The 22,830-nt window shown below is 40.6% G+C and overlaps 1 protein-coding gene across 1 annotated transcript in view; it reads right to left on the reverse strand.

The window, feature by feature from the left end:
• F9 (coagulation factor IX) overlaps window positions 1-22,830 on the reverse strand; it is a 69,816-nt gene that overhangs the window by 26,569 nt on the left and 20,417 nt on the right. Inside the window, 4 exon segments of the mRNA XM_030209892.1 lie at window positions 3,937-4,151; window positions 5,912-6,046; window positions 11,633-11,746; window positions 21,830-21,854. Of these exon segments, the coding sequence (XP_030065752.1) occupies window positions 3,937-4,151; window positions 5,912-6,046; window positions 11,633-11,746; window positions 21,830-21,854 (489 nt within the window).

Raw genomic sequence — 22,830 nt, forward strand, 5'->3', positions numbered from 1 at the left:
AAATACTTCCTGACATTTTTCTTGAGCCTGCCCCCCTTCAATCTCATTTCATGTCCTCTCGTTCTACCGCCTTCGCACCTCCGGAAAAGGTTCGTTTGCGGATTAATACTTTTCAAATATTTGAACGTCTGTATCATATCACCCCTGTTTCTCCTTTCTTCCAGAGTGTACATGTTCAGATCATCAAGTCTCTCCTCATACGTCTTGTAACGCAAATCCCTTACCATTCTTGTAGCTTTTCTTTGCACCGCTTCAATTCTTTTTACATCCTTCGCAAGGTACGGCCTCCAAAACTGAACACAATACTCTAGGTGGGGCCTCACCAATGACTTATACAGGGGCATCAACACCTCCTTTCTTCTGCTGGTCACATCTCTCTCTATACAGCCTAACAACCTTCTAGCTACGGCCACCGCCTTGTCACACTGTTTCGTCGCCTTCAGATCCTCAGATACTATCACCCCAAGATCCCTCTCCCCGTCCGTACCTATCAGATTCTCCCCGCCTAACACATACATCTCCCGAGGGTTTCTATTCCCTAAATGCATCACTTTGCATTTCTTCACATTGAATTTTAATTGCCAAACCTTAGACCATTTTTCTAGCTTCCTCAGATCCTTTTTCATGTTTTCCACTCCCTCCCGGGTGTCCACTCTGTTGCAGATCTTAGTATCATCCGCAAATAGGCAAACTTTACCTTCTAACCCTTCGGCAATGTCACTCACTTTACCTTCTAACCCTTCGGCAATGTCACTCAATGCCTGTGATTAAATTTAGTCGTGCGGACGGGTGCTAGGCATAATCTATAAACTGCACCTAAATTTAGGTTACTTTAAAGAATATGTCTAGATGTATTTTTTTGTTCCAATTTTTTTAGGCGTGATATATAGAATCTAGCCCATAGTGGCTAACCAGTTATATTGCACAATATAACTATCTATCCGCGAATGTCCAAATCAGGCCATCCAAACAGCAGGTCTTTCTTTGGGTGCTATAAACTTAACTGGCCAGTGCTGATTATTAGCGTGGTGAGTTAAGTTTAGACCAGTTAAAAATAAACTAGGCTGACTCCTGCGGCCTGAATATCGGCCCCTGAGACTTTATTATGGGGTCCTTTGGGCGTGTTAGTGTTTTTAGTGTATGCTAAAATAACCGTGTGCTAAACGCTAGAGATGCCCATATATTCCTATGGGTATCTCTATTTTTTATCACACACTAATCATTAGCGTGCGCTAAAAATACTAATATGCCTTTGTAAAAGACCCCCTATATAACCAAATAAACTGTTCCAAGGACCTGACACAGACTTTGTTTTGGCAATCTATGCCTGCATCAGGAGTCCAAAAGGGCTAAGATATAACATAACATAAAAGCTGACGATTAGTTAAGGTTAATAAATAATGAGAAATATGTAAAAATATCTATGAATATAAAAAATATATAAAAAGACACAGACAAAGACACTCTGCAGAATTAAATATCAATACACGGTAATGAAAAAATAATAAAAAATAATACAATAGCAAACAATTATCCAGTTAGTAATAATCTGGACAAAATCACAAATGCTATAAAATAAAGACCAAATTAATAACACTTATATTACTCCTGGTCAATATATATTCATTAAACTGATATTCCTACTTTATTTATGGAAGGATAAGTTAACTATAATTGACTAGTGAAAATATAATAACTGAACTGAGATATAACATTAAAAATAATATCCAATTCACAATTCAAAGACCAGGCATTAAAGCATCTAATCATTTTCAAACTGATTTCACACCTGAATTTACAAATAAATACTTTCATTATGAAACTTTCTTATTACATAGTTTTTATAGTTCATAGCATCAAAACAAAGCAAGAAACAGTTACAAGGGCAATTTGGAGCTCTGGAGGGGCATAATCCAACGAGGGGCACCCATCTCTAATGACGGCCCCGTAAAGCAGGTTGATCACTGAAGGACCCACCCCACAATAGCCAGGCCTCCTGGAACCAGTCACAGAATCTATGACAAGGTAGAATTGGTTTGTAGAGCCTTAGCTCTTTCATTAAAACTTGGGGACCATGGGTCAATTTTAGCAGACAATGGAAAAGGTGCCGGTACGCAGTACCCCCAAGAACCCCCTCAAAAAAAGCCCTGCTCCTGTGTTCCTAGCATGCCTTATCTCCTTATATTTACGAGGTACAACTTTCTAAATTTAACAATGAAAGCTATGTATTGCAATTCGGCTTTTCAAATATTTAACAATCTACAAATGTTTTACACTGAGATCAAAAACGTTTTTCTGTATATAGATCATTAACGCTGAAGCACAGTGAAAACATAAGAATGTGTACTTAAATTCCAGTATCCCAGCAATCCTGAGCTAACACAGCTTTTATTCTGGTGACTATTAGAGACACATGATAGCCAAACAACATAAACTCTCCCCTGTGTATTTGTTTACTGCAACTAATTCATAAAGATTATAGTTCAGACTCTTGAGAAAAAGGGACTTTACTGCAGGGATTCATTGCCTGCTTGTATCGTTGGAGTCTTCATGGCAATTGATGCTAGATAGTGAAATTCAAAATTGAGTCCAAAGCATCAGGAGGAGACATAAATGTTATTACAACAGTAATATACATGTGGAGGAGTGGATAATGATATATAAGAGTAAAAAAGGGTGCTATTGAATTTGAAAAGGAGAAGGGTTATATGGGGAAGGTAAGAATATAGTATGGATTATACAACTATGAATATCAAGGTAGAGAGACGGGTGACACTAGAAAAGCTCCAAGAAAAGTGTAATATTCAAATTGGAAAAGAAATAGATATAACGGTAAAAAGAAAAAAGAAGCACAATTGACAGACATCCCAGAGAATAACAAAGACATACTTAGACACTAATATACAAATACTTCTTTTTAACTTCCTGTGTTTATTTTACAGTTCCATTTACTAATGGTATGTTTTAATTCCATTTGTGATAGTCAGAGGCTCATTTTACTAAGGTGCGCTAATGATTAGCATGTGCTAAATGATAAGATGGCCATTATGGGCTGAATTCTATATATTGCACCACAGAAAATTGGCACCCCCCCCCCCCCCCCCCCCCAGTATAAGCAGTATTTTTTAGCTGCACCTAAAATTTGACATGGTTTATAAAATTAGTGTTTAAGTGGATAGGTCTTGTGTAAATTTAGGCACGGCTATTTGTACCACAGAAAATGTGGTGCAAATGCCCACACCAAAATTTATGCACAGAGCACCGTTATTCTACAATTACGCACCAAACTCAAAACCATGCCCCCGAACTGCCCCAAAACGCCTATGACCCTATCAATTCTGTACCCCCTTTTTTTGGACCACATGTAAATTTTAGGTGCAGATCCTACGCCTAACTTTATGTGGGTAACTCCCAATTAAATCTAATTAGTGCCAATAACTGCTTGTTTAAAAGTCAATTATTGGTACTAATTGTCTCATTATTCTATTAAATTGCATGTGCAAATAAGGAACACGCCTAAATGTGTGCACTCAATTTTTGGTGACCTTTATAGAATCAGGGGGTATATTCCTATGGGTGTCTTATCATTTAGTGCATGCTAATCGTTAGCACATGCTAAATCTGTTAGTGCACCTTAGTGAAAGGGCCCTTTTTTTTAACTTTGTAATTTTATGTTCTTTGAAAATGAGATCCTTTACCATCTTCCCTTACAAATTTGTTATAACACAAAAATTTTAGGAAAACTCCAAAGATCAATCTTTTTTAAATTTGTCCTGTGATACTTGAGTTTTGAATTATGTTTTAACTATTTGTATATTCCTGGAAATTGTCCAGCTCTATTAGACTCTGTAAGAAGCATAGAACTCCAGTGGGTCATTGTGGGGTATAAGCCTTATAGTATAGGATAAGATAGTATAGTATAGTACAGTACAATACCTGCCAAGGAATTTCCCCTTTTAGACTGTCTGTTCCACCAACAATCCTCTCATTGCCCGCCAATACAGGAACAATTACAGTGCTGTTGTCTGTTAGTTTGGTCTCTGTGGTTGCATTTTCTGTTTTAATGGTGGGCCAGTCCCCAGGCAAAGAGCGGCTAAAAGGTGTTTTGGGTACAGCTTCTTCTGCAGTAATTCTTCCACATGGAAATTTCACTGTTGACGAAGTTCACATAATAATATCATACCATTTCCTCTTGGCAAATTTATGCAAATTAGCTCTCAGTTAGACCTGGGAATGCTACATTGAAATGCTGCTAATAATACTAATAAAAGCATACTATGGTCTCATTTTCAAAGCACATAGACTTACAAAGTTACATGGAGGGGGACTTCCAATATGATGGCTGAGTCTGACTTTGGACGTGTTGATCAAAATATCCAGAATTCAAATAGTGAATATAGCGATTTTCGAAACAGCAAAATGTCTATCTTTATTTAATCAAAAATGGCTACTTGCTCGATGTTTTTGTGTTCTGTGCGTTTATCTTTTTGGTTCACTTTTGAAAAAAAAGTACAAGTGAAAAATGCACAAAATCAAGCCTTTGGGATGTAGGAGGAGCCAACATTGTTAATACATTGGCCACACAGACATTCCAGCAGAGCAGTGGGCACAGGGGGCGCTGCAGTGGAAGTCACATAAAAACTCTAAGGTATACATCTCACCATTACCCCTGTATATTATGTAGGATGCCCTCCAAAACCCAACAAAAACCTACTGTACTTAACTATACACCACTACAATAGCCCTTATGGCTGCAGGTATCACCTATATGTAGGTGCAGTAGGTTTTTGGTGGGGTTTTTTTTTTTTGGGGGGGGGGGCTGACACTTTCCACCACAAGTGTAACAGAGTGCATTATAGGCCTGGGTCCCCTTCCCTAGAGTGCACTGGACTGACCACTAGGCTACTCCAGTGACCTGCTTGCTGCTCTAATAGGACTGGCTATAACATCTGAAGCTGTCAGAGAGGCTGGTATGTACTGTTTTTTTCACATCTTTGGGAGGTGGAAGAACATCAATGACCACTGGGGAAGTAAAGGGGGTGGGTTATTCTTTTATTTGTCCAGAGGCTATCTGGTCATTTAGGGCACTTTTTTTGTGGCTTAGCCATTATTAAGAGAACCAAAAAGGTAAAGAAACTCCTACACACAGAACAACCACATCCAGAAGTAGGGACTGATTTGATGGCATCTTTGTTGACACTATAGCATTCCAGCACTTTTGGCATTCCATTTTTTCATCTTGCACCAACTCATTATCAATTCATCTCATATTATGTACATGACCCATGAGGCAGACATGTGTGTCGGGACCAATACATGAGTGGTGCCTAATAAAGGCTCATATATTACCCATCCGGCTGCAAGAGTCTTCTTGGTCCACCCCCTACTTTATCTACCCCTACTGATGTTGTTAGTGGTTATTAAAACAGGTCTAGCTCAAATCATCTTAGTTTTACTCCTATACATTTGTTTTTGTTCCATTATGGCTGAAAAACATCCAAGTGTTAGGAACACCCTAATCCTGCCCCCAATATTCCCCTGACATGCCCATTTCTGATTTGGATAAACTACAGATGAAATGCATAGATAAACATCTGCAAAATAGGTTTCTAAAATAGCAATTTGAATGTTTTGGCAAGCACAACTCCAAATGCTGCTTTTTGCCGCTTTTTAAATGTTTTTCTCTTTTGAAAATGAGCCCCATAGTAACCACGTAACTTTGTAAGTCTATGAACTTTGGAAATGAGCCTTCACATGCATGAAAAATACTCCACAGTTTTAGAATATCAAGTACTCAAAGTACTTTAACATTTCCAGTGAGAGCAAATGGTTGATAAGATTAGTTTACAATGATAATAAAGTGCTCACTAGACACCAAAAACTAATGACTATTTACATTTCATAAACTAACCTGCTGGCTCACAGGATTTCATATCTTCACCAAGCTCATAGCCATGTGCACAAGAACAAACAACTCTCTTGACAGGATCATTCCTGCAGAAATGCTGGCAACCTCCATTCAAAATTGAGCAAATGACGGGTATTGCTAGGTTGGGGAGGAAGAAGGACAGGGTAGAGGAATACATATAATGCATTAAAACATCTTGTGTGGAAAAATATAAATTTCATACTAGCTGACCAAGTACCTCTATCCTGATCCAACTGAATCTCTAAAAATGCCTGCTTTTTTCAATGATTAAATATAGCTATGCATATAAGGATGCCTTTAAAAGGCATTTCTGTGGGTGAAGTTCTGTTCTATACACATAAATAGCCTGTTATAAAATTGTAAGGAGTATAAGCACCTAAACTTATGCACATGCAACCTATCCCCCAAATTCCATATATGGGGCCTTAGTTCTGCATACAACTTAATTGATTAACAAGCAAAGCAGTGCTGATAATTTGTACTTAACAACCAATTAGCAGTACTAATTGGCTTTAATTAGAATTAACATGCACTACTTTCTAGGCATATTCTATAACTCGGTGCACATACATTCTAATGTGCACAGTTGAAAAGGGGACGTGACCATAGATGTGGAATGGGTGGGTTGTGGCCATTTCAAAAAACTATGTACACTATTATAGAATACACCTGATCAGCGTCTAACTTAGATGCAGGTATTTAGGCCTGGTTATTTGTGGCCTAAATGGGTGTGCCTAAATTTTAGTCGCAAGAACAGCATGTGAGCATATTCTATAAATTGCGTGTAACTTTAGGCATAGTTAATAGAATCACACTAAGCGCGTGATTTTATGGCACCAATTTAAAATGCATGATGCTGAAAAGGGGGCATGGCCATGGGTATGGAAAGGGCAGGTAGTGGGCACTTAAAAATCTATGTATACTATTATGGAATACACCTGATCTGTGCTTAAGTTAGGAGCAGGTATTTAGACCTGGTTTTACAAAGCTGCACTAGCGGCTTCCGGTGTGGTAATGCCGACACAACCCATTCAAAGTTAATTGGGCTGTGTCGGCATTGCTGTGCGGCGACTGCTAGAGCAGCTTTGTAAAAGGGGAGGGTTGTCATTAACACACAGCAACTGTAAATAATTAACACGGGAGCACTTAAATGTTCACAAGTTAAGTGTGTGTTAAGTGTGTTCCCAAGTTAAGTGTGTGTTATTCAGGTAGCACATGCTAATCATAATGTGCTACCTGAATAACACTTCCAGGCCCATTCCTCACCCATGGCACGTGTCATATCTGCAAGGTAGGTGAGCCCTTAGGTCCCGCGAGGCCCCGAGGGACCTCAAAGGACAGCCGTGCAACCCCAAGTCTTCACCCGCGGCGACCGCCGTTCACCAAGGGTTGAGCCCCCAGCTGCAGGCGGTCAACGGGACTTCAGGAACCGCGGGGTGCCGAACTGACCCGGACAGGGACCAGGAGAGCAGAGGGCAGATGGAGAATGAGGACATCCAATGACAGGCAATAGTTCAGGGCCGGCAGCTAACAGCATAGTCAAGAACAGGCAAGAGGTCGAGGCAGGCGGCTAGCAGAGAAAAACCAGGAACAGTCCAAAAGTCAAAACCGGAAGTACAAGGAAAACAACGGAGCACAGGAACCCACGGAGACTGGCCTCTGGAACAGAACCTGAAGCAAAGTTCTAACACAGTCTTTCCCCTTAAGTACTGCTCAGGATCAGCCGCCCCACCCCTGCAGGTATTGCCGACCAACCCGGGTCTGGTTACTGACAGAGCCCTTCTGATTGGCTCTGTCTGCCCAATCCGGCACCTCGGAGGCGGAGCTCCAAACCCCCGCGCCCGGGAGAGACGAGGACGCCGGCCATCGCGCCTGGGCACCGCCTCCTCCAGCAGCGCCAACTCTGCCCCCACAGCCGGCGACCGAGAGGCCGGCGGCCGCAATCGCCAGCCTCTGCCCTTGGCCCCGGGTTGAGCGGCCATCACCGCGGCGGGCCTCGGCTCCCCGCCGCGGCTTCCGACTCGCCACCCCTTGCCACGATGGACACCAGCTCTCGCCCCCCGCGGCGCAGGCGCCGGGAGGAGCAGCGGACGCGACAGCACGCCCCTTGGGAAAAATATTTTTTAAAAGTAAATAACGTGGGAAATTGCAAATTGCTGCAAAACACTTTAATATGTTTTGCGGTTGCACACTAATCCCCTGATTCTATAAATATCGCCAAAATTGCGTGAACAAATTTAGGTATGTGCCCAATTTGCAAGTGGAATTTAATAGCACAATAAGCCAATTAGTGCCAATAATTAGGTTTTAAAAATAATATTTTTATTCAAAATGTTTCAAAATATAAACACAGCGATTATGACAACTCCCACAGTAACTCAGTTGCAACCCTTTTCCTGCACTTTTCAAATCCATCTTCTTTCCACTCTCCTCAAACTTCTCAAAACCTTTTTATCCTGCATGTGCTTATTTAACCCCAGATCTCCTATCTTAGCCTGAGGCTCTCCTATTCCACCTCTACGACCATCTTCTGACCAACCCCTCATTACCATATCATACTGACCTTGATCTCCCATTTCTTCATAAGCCATCCGTTTCAGAATATTTTCATCCTTCCTCCAGCACTGCTCATGACCACCATTACTTGAAGTAGCTTCAGCTATACCTTCATCTTCTAGCTGTTCACATACCACCCCACCAAAGCTACTTACTTCCCTTGAACCCATCCCTCTAGCCTTCAGGCCATTCCCTTACTTTTATTTTTATTTCCCAACCCACCCCTCTGTGTTTGTCCTGCACCTTTCCCAATATTCCTCCTTTGTTTCTTCTTACTATCCTCAATCCCTTTTCTCCCTTTCATCTATTGTGTGGCAGAATCCCAAAACTTTAATCCTTTAAACCCTCTGTTCAATACCAACAATCCTCCCCACCACCCTTTTAGTGCTCTTTGGGGCCTTTTTACAAAGGCACGCTGAAAAATGACCTGCGGTAGTGGAGACAAGCGTTTTGTGCATGTGCAGAATCATTTTTCAGTGCACCTGTAAAAAATGCCTTTTTTATTTTTGCTGAAAATGGACGTGTGGCAAAATGAAAATTGCCGTGTGTTCATTTTGTGTCTGAGTCCTTACCGCCAACCATTGACCTAGTGGTAAGATCTCATGCGGTAACCGGGCGGTAATGGTCTACATGCGTAAAATGACGATTACCGCCCACGCACCAGAAAATAAAAATATTTTCCAGCGTGCATAGTGGGCCACGCAGTAGCCAGGCAGTAACAAAAAATCAACGCACGTTGGGTGCATATAGGCACCTATGCGGCTTAGTGAAAGGGCCCTTTTAACTTTTCCACATCACATTTTTTTTAATCATCTTGTCTTACAATGCCCTTGCTGCCACAAAAGCAGCACAAACATGGTCCAACCTCCTCCTCAACAATGGTGACAGAACTGTGGCTTTGACTCCCCATACAGCACCTCTAACACTGAACACCTGCAGCTTCAGTCAATGTAGCAGCCACTCAATGCTGAGATCATACTCAAAGCTATTTCCTCTCACCACTGCTGCAACTGTAACCAAAGATAGACATGGGGGTAAGTCACTATTTATCACTGGGATTGGTAGAATGGAACTACTATTTGGGATTCTGCCATATACTTGTGACCTGGATTGGCCACTGTTGGAAGCGGGATACTGGGCTAGATGGACCATCATCTGACCCAGTATGGTTATTCTTATGCTCTTATAGTCCCAGAGAAAACTTTTGCTGCCAATGAATACACTGCCAAAGCCACCAAATTCAATATTTTTCTTATATATTTGTCAATTGCCAGCCATTCACCTCCCACCTGAACACTCTCTGCTTTGCTGGTAAGCCCCTCCTCTTTCTTTCCCTGCTCAGAACTGTCCTTCACTTTACCCTTCCTCCCACTCCTAAACAAGTAGGCTCAGACTCAGCTATGTTAGGAACCTCCAACCTACCAATCTATTAGTTCAGGGACCATATAATATGAATATGTTTCCAAACAAATATATGATGTGTGCTTATCTATATATTATCATCATCATTAACCTAGCTCAATTTATCCCAAAGTCAAATTTCTAAGCACAGGAAAAGGCTTGATTATAATAAAAGGGTTTTTAGCACTGTTTCAAATTTACAAAAAAGAAGTTGAGGAACGAATGTATAGAGGTAGTCCATTGCACAGTACAGATGTCACAACTTGATAACAAAAGTGGCAGATAGAATCCAAGTGAATTTGCATATGGGTGGGAACTGTATGGAGAGAGGGTTGAAGAGATCAAGAGGGAATACGTGAAATAATAGAGTTACACAGAAATGGAGGAATGCCAGTATAGAAAGCGGTATGGGCTAGTAGAAGGATTTTAAATGGCATGCAGAATATAACTGAAAATCAACGTTCTTTAGATAGCAGTGGTGATACCCTATTACATTCCTTAGCTCCATAGAGCAATTTGATAGAGACATTTTGAATTATCTCAAGCCTACAAAGTTGTACTTGAGGTAAAACATATAAAAGAAAATTACAGTAGTCTAAGTGTGACAGAACTAAAGAATGAAGTAAAAACCATAACACAGATAGTTCTCAATTGCTGTAGCATAGCAAATCATTTCTTCACCTCTTCAGAGATGTGTACAGAAAAGCACAAATGACTATCGACGAGTTCTACACAAAGTGAGAATGTGAACTGCCACTTTGCACTTGGCAATTTTGAATGTTCTGTTGTAAACTAATCTTCAAAATAGCAGCAGCACATAGGAAAGAAGTATTAGTGATTTTAATAAAAAATATGTTGTTTATTTCTAATCTCTTATCATTTACTCAGTCATGTCATATTTTATTTAAAAAAGATTGCTTTTGGTTCACCATATTTATTTATTTCATGTATATTCCTGTTTTTGGTTTTTTTTTCTGCAAAATAGTATAAGGGGGATTACACCTGTGTTTGTTTTATTACTCTGGAAGAGTAATGAGTATCACTTTTGGCTATGTATCTCACTACTTTAGTTCTGCATTCTCCGTTTCCCCACAAGCAACTAGAGTACATAACAATTTAGTAGTGGTTTATGGACTTGTCCTTTAGGAAACCGTCTAACCCCTTTTTAAACTCTGCTAAGCTAACCGCCTTCACCACGTTCTCCAGCAACGAATTCCAGAGTTTAATTATGCGTTGGGTGAAGAAACATTTTCTCCGATTTGTTTTAAATGTACTACACTGTAGTTTCATTGCATGCCCCCTAGTCCTAGTATTTTTGGAAAGTGTGAACAGACGCTTCACATCCACCTGTTCCACTCCACTCATTATTTTATATACCTCTATCCTGTCTCCCCTTAGTCGTCTCTTCTCCAAGCTGAAAAGCCCTAGCCTCCTTAGTCTTTCTTCATGGGGAAGTCGTCCCATCCCCACTATCATTTTAGTCGCCCTTCGCTGCACCTTTACCAATCTTTCCCACTAACAAATGAACAGGCATGAAGTGTATACTATATCCCCGCTGGGACCGCCAGAATATTCATTACCGTCAAAAGCACGAAGCCCCTGGGAAAGAGTGGAAGGTGAACATTAGTCTATACCTAGTAACCTGTATAGGAAGAGTTGGATATGTAGCAAATCCTTCCCTGCTAGGAGACTAATATGTAGATTCACTGAAAATAAAAGTCCTTTATTCTGATCAAGGACACTTACCTAATTCACAGTTCTTTCCATTATATCCTTCCTGACACCAGCACTCATAGGCACTGATGCCATCCTTACACTCGCCTCCATTTAAGCAGGGGTTGGAGTCACATTGATTTCCATCTGTGAAACAAACAGATGACCTGAAACTGGAGGTAGAATTTATACAGCAATAAAGAGACCCATTAACATTTCCTTTGCTTGCACACAGCAGACAAATACACATAGCTGAACAAAATTAGTCTTTTGATTTCCCTGAAAGGTCTAGGCCTTGGGCCTTTCATTTGTCACTTGTACATTAGGACTTGATTAAAGCATTACCTGCCTTTACTCAAGATCTCCTCTCTGAACAATTGTATGAGTCTCACCTCAGCACGAACGTAGGGAAATCAAAAAGGACTGCAACTCCAAGAAGAAATGCAAATGCGTTAACTGTTTACTTTCCATACGCAATGGGCCAAATTCTATATATTGCGCCTGAAAAATCGGCACCGATTAAAGACATGCTTAGTGTGATTCTATAAAGAGTGTGCATAACTTATTGAACAAGAATCTAATCAGTGCTGATAATTGGGAGATAACAATCAATTTTCAGCACTAATTGGCAATAATTAGGATTTAAGTGCATATCCAGTTCTATAATAGATTGTGCCTAAATCATATCGTGCTAACAATTTGGGGTTGTGGATAGAGGCGTTTCTAGGGGTGTTCCCAGATTTTTTGCTTTTGATATAGAAACACTCCAAAGTACGACTAACTTAGGGGTCCTTTTAATATGGTGCGCCAAAAAATGGCACGTGCTGGTGTAGACATGTGTACTGGACATGCGCAGGTCCATTTTTCAGCACATGCAACAAAATAAAAATCGGTGCACGTCCATTTTGGGCCTGACACTTTACCACCACCCATTACATAAGTACATAAGCACTGCCACGCTGAGAAAAGACCAAAGGTCCATCAAGCCCAGCACTCTGTCTCCGACAGCGGCCAATCCAGACCCCAAGAACCTGGCAAATGATCAATGGACTTTTCCTTCAGGAATCTGTCCAGACCCCCTTTAAACTCAGCAAGGCCAGTTGCCGTCACTACCACTACCATTTACCTAGTGGTAAGGTCTCACACGTTAACTGGGCGGTAATGATCTATGCACATACAATGCTGATTACTGCTTGGTTAGTGCTGCACACCGGAAATTTTGTGGCACGCTTAGTGGACACACGTAAAAGATGAAATTACCGCTTGGGCCACACTATGGCTAAGTGGTAGTTCAAAATTTACATGCGTAGGATGAACGTACGTGCCTACATGGCTTAGTAAAAGGGCCCCTCAGGCACCAGTATTTATGTCTAATTGCAGCCACCTAGTTAGGCACACCTTAGTGCTAAGTGCGAATCTATAAAGGAAGCATACTCATTATAGCATTGTGCTAAACATGTCAGTGGAGTTGAGGACTGGCCTAGTGGTTAGAGCACCAGTCTTGCAATCCAGAAGTGGCTGGTTCAAATCCCACTGCTGCTCCTTGTGATCTTGGGCAGATCGCTTAACCCTCCATTGATTGTGAGCCCTCCTGGGACAGGAAATATCCAGTGTACTTGAATGTAACTCACCTTGAGCTACTACTGAAAAAAGGTGTGAGCAAAAAGCTAAATAAGTAAATATTATCAGTGCCAATTTTCAGGTGCTGCTTATAGAATTAACCCCAATGAGACTTCACTTTAAGAAACAGTATGGTGTCTTAAAGGTTATTCTTCAGGAACAATGATATCAAAATCCATAATTCAGAGCTCTTTGTTGTATTTCTGATGACCTAGATTTACAAAATGTAAACTAAACCTTCAGAAAAGCAAATAGAATTTTCTGTACCAGGTTATCAAGTAAGTAATGCTTCTTGTGTTTCATGAGGTAACATCTCCAAATGAGTGAGTTTTGTACGTACTATGACAGCAGTGAACTTCATGCTTAAGCCAGGGTATGTGGAGTATGATCTGTCTCTCAAATTTATGCTAATGATCGCTGGGAAAGCGGAGTTGCAGCTGTCCTGACTATTGCAGTGTTCCTGCTTTTAATTACCATCTTTGCTGTTAATTTAGGGGTCCTTTTACCAAAGTGTGTCGAAAAGTGGCCTGCGCTGATGTAGACGCATGTATTGGACGTGCGCAGATCCATTTTTCAGTGCACCTGCAAAAAAGGCGCTTTTGGGGGCTGAAAATGGACATGTGGCAAAATGAAAATTGGCGTGCGTCCGTTTTGGGCCTGAGACCTTACCGTCACCCATTTACTTAGTGGTAAGCTCTCATGTGTTAACCGGGCGGTAATCATCAGCGTACGTACAATGCCAATTACCATCCGGTTAGCGCCGCGTGCCAGAAAATGAAATATATTTTCCAGCACGTGTAGTGGACGCTTGTAAAAAATGAAATTACCACCTGGGCCACGCGGTAGTCAGGCAGTAATTCCGAATTGGTACACATTGGGCACCAATTAGGCACCTACGCGGCTTATTTAAAGGGCCCTTAAGTATATTTTTGTATGTATTACATTTATTCGGTAACATACTAGTGCTATGTACTGACTATTTAATATGCAAATCATTTTGATGGCACCGCACTAAATGTTTCATCTTCTTCATGTTCAATTATAAAGTGCTGCGTACGACTGCTAGTGCTATAGAAATGATTTGTAGTAGTAGTAGTAGTAGTAGTAATCATCTCTCTGACCTCATATGCAACTTTCTTTAAGTTGGTCACCTTATTTTCTAACTCCTCTTACTCTCTTACCTATCTATATGTTCAATCTATACTGCCTATTAAAATGTTTAATTACCGATTGTGTTGACATTGTAACTAGTATACTATCCTGCTTACAATTGAAAGAGAAAAACGCCTATATTGCAACCCAAATCGGGAGATGGGCATCTTTCTCCCGTGGGCGCCCAAATCGGTATAATCGAAAGCCGATTTTGGGCGTTTCCAACTGCAATCTGTCGCGGAAATGGGTAAAGTTGATGGGGGCATGTCAGAGGCGTGGTGAAGGCGGAACTGGGGCGTGGTTATCGGCCGAGGAGAGATGGGCGTCTTTAGCTGATAATCGAAATTTTGGGTCGCTTTTTTTGCACCCTTTTCTTCACGAACAAGTCCCAAAAAAGTGCCCCAACTGACCAGATGACCACCAGAGGGAATCGGGGATGACCTCCTCAGACTCCCCCAGTGGTCACTAACCCCCTCCCACCAAAAAAACCCACTTTAATAACTTTTTTTCCAGCCTCTATGCCAGCCTCAAATGCCGTACCCACCTCTATGACAGCAGAATGTGTTCTATCCTGTGACAGCCTTTCCCTGGTTCTGATGTGGCTCTCGGGTGAGTGTGACAACTTTTCTGTTATGCGCACTGCAGTCACATGAGCAATGCATTGTGGTGGGTGTAGGGTATTGGGCTCCATGATTCCACTAGCTTGTGGCAAATGCTCACAATGTTGGTAGTTGGTAGGCTCTACTCCCATGGTGCTTTTCCCCTGCTTACTGGGTCAGAGTGTGCCCTGTTTTGTTTCCGGTAGTCCATGAGGTAGTGGCCATTTTTGTATGCCAGTTTTAGATCCCTTTCACGTGTTAGCCACGTTACAGAACTTAGTTATTACCTTGAATGTGGCTGAAAGAGGGCATTGTACACCATTCTGCCAGCTCTGACCTACTGCTAATCTCAGTACCAGGGAGACTCGTTGCCAGTGGGGCACAACCTTTGATCTGTAGTTAACTGTGAGTAAGTGTGCTTATTCCAATAAAGGACGTTTTCGGAGAGATTAGTCTTCAGGTGTCAACTGGTGTGCCAATGTTATATAGCAGCAACAAGTCCTTTGGAGCACTTTTAGTGGGTACCGCAGTGCACTTCAGTCAGGTGGACCCAGGCCCATCCCCCCTACCTGTAACACTTCTGCTGGTAAATGGGAGGTCTGCAAAACCCACTGTACCCACATGTAGGTGCCCCCTTCACCCCTAAGAGCTATGGTAGTGTTGTACATTTGTGGGTAGTGAGGTTTGGGGGAGGGGGTTGGGTGCTCAGCACCCGTGGTAAGGGAGCTATGCATGTAGGAGCGTTGTCTGAAGTCCACCGCACTGACCTCTAGGGTGCCCAGTTGGTGTCCTGGCATGTCAGGGGGGCGAGTGTACTACGAATCATGGCCCCTCCCATGACCAAATGGCTCGGATTAGGATGTTTTTGAGCTGGGTGTTTTTAGTTTCCATTATCGCTAAAAAAAACAAACGACCAGCTGAAAAACATCCATTTTTTTGAAAATATGGTCTGTCCCGCCTCTTCACGTACCCGTTTTCGGACATAGATGCCCATGGAGATAGGCGTTCGCATTCGATTATGCCCCTCTATCTCAATTTCCATATAGCTATCCAATGGTAATACAGATTCATCTCACAGTTTGAGGTGTAGGTATATTCTTATTTTATCAACCCAGGACCTCAGCGCTACCCAGCGTGGCTTATTCTACAAAGAATACTTGCTCCTGTACAAGAGCGCCATCGCTTAACATTGGAGCTGTATTTCTATCATCGGTCCTTATTTTATTTTCTTATTTTGTTATTTCTTATTTTCTTGTGGTGGTAATACCCACAATCAATGTAAAAAAACTCCTAAATAAGGAGGAAAAAGCAATGGTTACCTGGACCTCTCGTCGCTACTACACACCCTTACTGTGAGAGAGGTATGTCCCTTTAACCGTGAAATCTAACATGTGACTAAATATCAATTCTTTACCTTTTTCTTTCAATAATAATTTTTTAAAATCTAGATGGATAGCATATACTTTTATCCCAATCCCGGCTGTTCACTTATCTTAACAGCTTGTGTCTTTGCTGTGTTATATCTTGGGGCACTCTGTTTTTCATTGCTGCTTCATCTTCCCAACCGGTTGGTACATTCGTGCTGTCCAAGTTCAACTCCAATGTTAATTCCAATCTCCCTTCTTAATCTCCCGCATTGATGTTAGTTTTTTCTTCTTCTACAAGCACGTCTTGTTCCACAATTATTATTGCTGCTTCAGGAAGAGTTCTTTTTCTCATGCCTCATGGAAATTGAGACAGTGAACCAGTGGTCCCTAACAGAACGAGTTTAGTAGTATACTATGCCATTCTTTGTATTTTTATTTGAATATTTTTATTGCTGTAATTGTCTATTGCTTATGTTCGATTTATTCTTATTGTACACACCAACTTGAGTGAATTCTTTCAAATAGGCAGTAAATAAATCCTAATAATTGAACCTTGAAAAACCCTAAGGGGAGAAATCAAGAATATGGTGCCCAAAGTTAGGAGATCCATAATAAACTAGTATTCTGGAAAAGGTACTCTGTGTGGAACGACCTCTACAAAATACTAGCTTAGCATGCATCTCACACCTAACTTTGGGCATGAGCATTTACGCTTGCCCAAGGCTGGTGTAAATGCTGGCGTCCAAGCTAATGACAGTTAGGCACACAAATGCAGGTATTTTATAACATCTTGCCTGACCTTCCCATGCCCCTCCCATAAATATGCCCACTTTGGAGTTCCACACTATGAAATTTTAGGTGTGTATATTCAATAAAGGTGTAATTCCTAATTACTGCTAATTAAGTGCTTGTTAGTGCCAATAATTGATTTTTAGCACCTAATTGGCCAATTAGTTTTCACGTGAATCTGGGACCTTTGGTCAACCTTTATTGCATTCTCCCCTAAATTTATTTATTTATTTATTATTACATTTATATCCCACCTTTTCCCACTGATCGCAGGCTCAAAGTGGCTTACAGTACAAGAAGAACAATTATACAAATTGAGAATAAAGATATAAAATAACAATTAAACAGCAAAAGACAAGAGATAATAACAGGTAATTATAGTCCTTGGGTCTGAAATTTATGATAATAGTTAATTCTAGTTAAGTAAAACCTGGGGAATAAGCCTTCTTAAACAATACTGATTTCAATAATTTATGCAAATTTAGGTAGTTCTGGGTAGATTTTGTTTGGGTAGAGCATTCCATAATTGAGTGCCTACGTATGTAAAGTTGGTGGCGTAAATTGATTTGTATTTAAGGCCATTACAGTCTGGGTAGTGCAAGTTCAGATATGACCTTGAGGTCATGAATCTGTTTCTAAAAACACTGAGGACCCTGTTTACTAAGCTTTGCTAGCGTTTTTAGCACACACTAAATGCTAGAGTCGCCATATGTTCCTATAGGCGACTTAGCGTTTAGCGTATCCTAATTATTAATGTGATTTCTGCCAATTAAATGCCCAGTGTATGAAAAAGCATAAAAAGGGCAATTCTAGGCAGCTGCATTTAGTGGCTCCCTGTGTGTATAAATATATATAATACCAACACTTGAGTGAATAATATATACTTACACGTGAAAGTCCTAGTAGGGCACTTAAGCATTATTCTGTCAGTAATGTGAGTAAGTGGCATAGGGCTCAATTCAGTTAAGGGTGCCAAAAATTAGCGAATTTAATTACACACATTAATGACCCCTGTGAGCCCAATTGGAGGATAGCACTGACATGTGTAACTTACAGAATACTGTACATTATGCGTTATCCCTGCAACATATACAGGTCTGCAGTTAGGCCAAGTCTGGTGTAATTATGGGTTCGTAAATCTTAGATGCACCAAGACAGGGTAATGCTAGAATCTAGGTGCCGGGATGCTGTTTTAGAATAGTTCACTGCATGTCCTTGGGGCACCTAAATGGAGGTGCCCCGTTGTAGAATTGCCCCCAGTGTGTTTTCATGGATTGATATATGGTATGTTGTACCATTGATTTTAACTTTGCTTTTTAGATTGTCATTGTTCTATATAGAATGCATTTCACTTTAAACCTTCTGACTTCAACTATATGAATTTTTTTAAAATTTTGTTTGTAATGTAAGTGATGTAAGTTTACATTGTGTCAGTCCTCATGTTCTATTTGAATTTGTTTGATGCATATTTTATTGTGTTCTTATTTGCTGCCATCTGCAATTATATAATTAATAATTGGCATCCTTTCCTTGGCTATTATTGATTATTGTTTTTTTCACTTCTATTTTCAATCTTATTTTTATTTGTATAGTGTCCACCTTTTGATACATATATGTAATACAGTGCATGAGTACATGTTTGCTGTTAATTGTTGAACGTCTTTTTATGTATACATGATTTTGATTGTGTGTATACATATTTTTTTGCATTTAGATTGTCTGACCCCTGAGGCAGGCGCTCCCTCCGCCTAAATACGGTCCCATGTCAGGTCTCAATATGGGCCCCTTTTACAAAGCTGCAGTAAATGGGACCCTGCAGTAATGTCAGCACTTGAATTTGCCGCACACCAAGGGCCCCTGTTAATGCAGCAGGTAAAAGGCTTTTTTTTTTTGGAAAAAGGAAATGGGCATGCGGGAAGTGAACCACTTGCCATGTGGCCATTTCCCAGGGAAGTCTCTACCACCACCTATTTAGGAGGAAATTACAATCAAGTAAGCTCAAGGTGCTTGGGGGCAGGGACTACTGCCGGGCTTCTGTGGTAGTAGCCCAGTGGTAGTGCCGGATTGGTAGCGGCAAAACAGCGGTACGGGTACCACCGCTTTGTAAAAGGAGCCCTGTATGTGGTCCTTTTCCAAAACATTTTTCCATTGACATGTGGAGGAACATTGTCTGTCCCTCCTTTTTTTCTGTTGTGGTTTCCTGTGTAGGGTTTCTCTTTCTGGTTCTTGTTTGTTACTATTTACACATTTACATAAAGGAATCCTGTTCAGAAGGAATGGATCCTCGGAAGCTTAGCCGAGATTGGGTGGCAGAGCCAGTGGTGGGAGGCGGGGTTTGTGGTTGGGAGGCGGGGCTAATGCTGGGCAGATTTCTATGGTCTGTGCCCTGAAAATGGCAGATACAAATCAAGGTTAGGTATACACAAAAAGTAGCACATATGAGTTTATCTTGTTGGGCAGACTGGATGGACCGTGCAGGTCTTTTTCTGCCGTCATCTACTACGTATGTTACATGCTTCTAAAATGACCTCCTTAGCAGGCAGCTGGAAAGGCTTTAGTTTTGATCTTGTGCCCATTGTATGAAACAAAATTTGCCTTACTGCAAGACCTATCATGACTTGTCATTGCTTTCTTAGCACCTTAGTTTATTTTACTAAAACTTAGTGTGTGCTAACAGATATTAAGTTGCGCTGTCACATGGCTCATAGTTATAAAACAGGATATGCAGCGTTCAGTATGCACTAATGTCCATTTGTACGTGTTAAGTGTTAGTAAAAGGGCCCTTTAGTATCCCAGACTGAAAGGTATTTTTAAAACAGCATCCAATGTTTAAATGTGACCAATATCACATATATCAAAGTCTAATATTATAAGAAGCATCATTCATTACAACCAGATTTCTCCTTTAAAAGATGCAGAAAATGTATTAAATGGTAACACACTGAAGTACTTATGATAAAGTTATTTCAATTATACCCAACAAAAGTAGTTAAAGTTGTATTTTTTTGATGTATTGCTATTGTCTTTTCAACAGGTCAGCTTCAAAACTATCTTTGATGAATCTACATTCTATATTATGGATGAGCTCATTTTAATTATTGAAGACTTTTTTTTACTGAGCTGTTCTGGGCATACATCCAGCTACAAAACAGGATCATTTGCTGAGAAACATCTCTTTAAAATTAGTGTCAAATATTATTATGCATTTAGAAGTTGATTTATGGTGTCCTTTCTGGTTGTCTCACATAATAATACACATTCATGAATAGTTAGGTGACACCAAGTCCAGGTTCTGATATCAGGTTTCATCAACACCATGAAAAGATGTAGGAATCAGGCCTTCCTGCTCATTCCAATGGACTAGCTGCTATTGCAGTGGGCAAGATACTATAGCATTGCTTTCAATAAAGGATGCATCAGCTCATTGAGGGGCCCTTTTACTAAAGAGTTGGTGCACTACCATAGCCCTTAGGGGTGAAGGGGGGCACCTAAATGTGTGTACAATGGGGGTTGGAGGGCTCCCATTTACCACCACAAGTGTAACAAGTAGGGGGGGATGGGCCTGGGTCTGCCTGCCTGAAGTGCACTGCACCCACTAAAACTGCTCCAGGGACCTGCATACTGCTGTCAAGGAGCTGGGTATGACATTTAAGGCTGGCATAGACGCTGGCAAAAAATGTATTTATTTATTTTTTTTAGGTAGGAGGGGGGTTGGTGACCACTGGGGGAGTAAGGAGAGGTGATCCCCGATTCCCTCTGGTGGTCATCTGGTCAGTTCGGGTACCTTTTCGAGGCTTGGTCATGAACAAAAAGGGACCAAGTGAAGTCAGCCAAATGATCGTCAGGGCTGGCCTTCTTTTTTCCATTATCGGCCGAGGCCGGCCATCTTTTAACCATGCCCCCTGTCCCGCCTTCGGATTTTGTCAGCGTGCCCACGTGACCTCTCTGCTAATTTTGCGAAAACAAAGGGCAACCCATGCGTTCTCCTGCTCAGTGTGGCGTTGTTTCTCGTTGTGTGAGCATCACCCTGTGCGTCTAGCCAAACAATTCCATTGCTTTCCAGTGTTGATTCATATGGAAATAATTGCCTCGGTTTTCATCGGTTTCGGATTTCACTGATAGTTTTCGGATGGATTATCGACGAAAACCGAGGTCTCATTGTACAACATAACTACTTGGTGCCAAGTATGTGTATGCACCAGGGATTGCGCCGGTAGGATCTGGGTGTGTGTTTCAGGGAGTGCAAGGTCTTTGCAGTGGGAGGGGGGTGTCTGGGAGTATCTTCAGTTGGGAAGGGGAAGGGATTCTGCACTGTAGTTTACCTCCAGCACTTTTATCATGCCCCCTGGGAGCATTGGGCCATGTGTTAGCAGCCCAATAGTTCCAAGCAAGGATAATATCAGCAACTCAAAGCTGGATTTATTTTTCCATGAATAACACAGTTTACAAGGTTCAGTGCAAACTGTGTTATTGATATACTGCAGGAGCTACTAAACTGTGGCACTGAGCTACCACAGGTAAGTGACTTCCGTGGTAAAGTAAGCTATGGTAAATGTGATATGTGCCGCCAACTTAGTGACTTTTCTTTAAGTACTTCTTCAGGATTTTATAGGGATAATAAGTAGAGAAATCTAGGTTCCTGGCTCTGTACAATACAATTATATTATTTATACTAGAAATGTTTGAGGAAATTTTCATCTTACCAATATATTTCTTCCAAAATGTATTCTACAATGAAAAAAAATCAGAAATAATAAATAATAATTATGGCAATTGGACTTGGAATATTTTTTTAACAATGTACTCATACACATACATACTGTATGCACACATACACATGCCCACACACACACACACACACACATACACATCTATATATAAGGAAATATTGTAACCCTGGGTTACAACTCATAGGGACTTTTTAACTCTTTCTGCTTCAACAACAAAGACTTTTGTAAGTTAACTTTTGATTCAGATCTGTTATCTTGCAACATATCTCTCCTGTAAAGATTCTGAAGCTATTACCTCTTGCTTGCAACATGATTACATTGCCTGTATTGTAAATAAACCCCTTTTGAAGCTACATATATGGTCTTTTTTGTTCTTTGCACATGTTCTTAAACCTGGCAATGCAGGTTAATGTAATTCAATAAATATAGCATTTAATTCCTCTTTAATCTTGCAATTGTAAATCTTATTACCTTATAGGTAATTGGTAGAGAATTAATCAAAATATATATCTTAAAACTTATAAATACAGTGCATGTTCTTAAAAACTAGAAATATTTCCACATGCTCTGAGTAATTCCCTCTGTTCTTAAATATCATATTAGAACTGTAACATTTTTGTAACATTTTAATGGATATTAAGAACTGTGAATATTTTTTGTAACATTTTATTCTTCCTTAACATATATATGCAAATGATATATATCTATACCATGATCTGTTCACGTATGTTATGTTACATGTATATTACCATGTATGTATGCAACTTAACACATTACCATTTGTAATTCTATTACTCGGAAATGGCAACCGCCATTACGGCAAATGTAAGCCACATTGAGCCTGCAAATTGTTGGGAAAATGTGGGACACAAATGCTACAAATAAATAAATAAATAAACAAACAAACAAACAAACAAACAAACAAACTAAAGTGTGGTAAAGTTTTGCAGTTAATTTCCTATAAGTGTGCATAT

The sequence above is a fragment of the Microcaecilia unicolor genome, chromosome 7 (assembly GCF_901765095.1).
Source record: "Microcaecilia unicolor chromosome 7, aMicUni1.1, whole genome shotgun sequence".
NCBI lineage: Eukaryota > Metazoa > Chordata > Amphibia > Gymnophiona > Siphonopidae > Microcaecilia > Microcaecilia unicolor.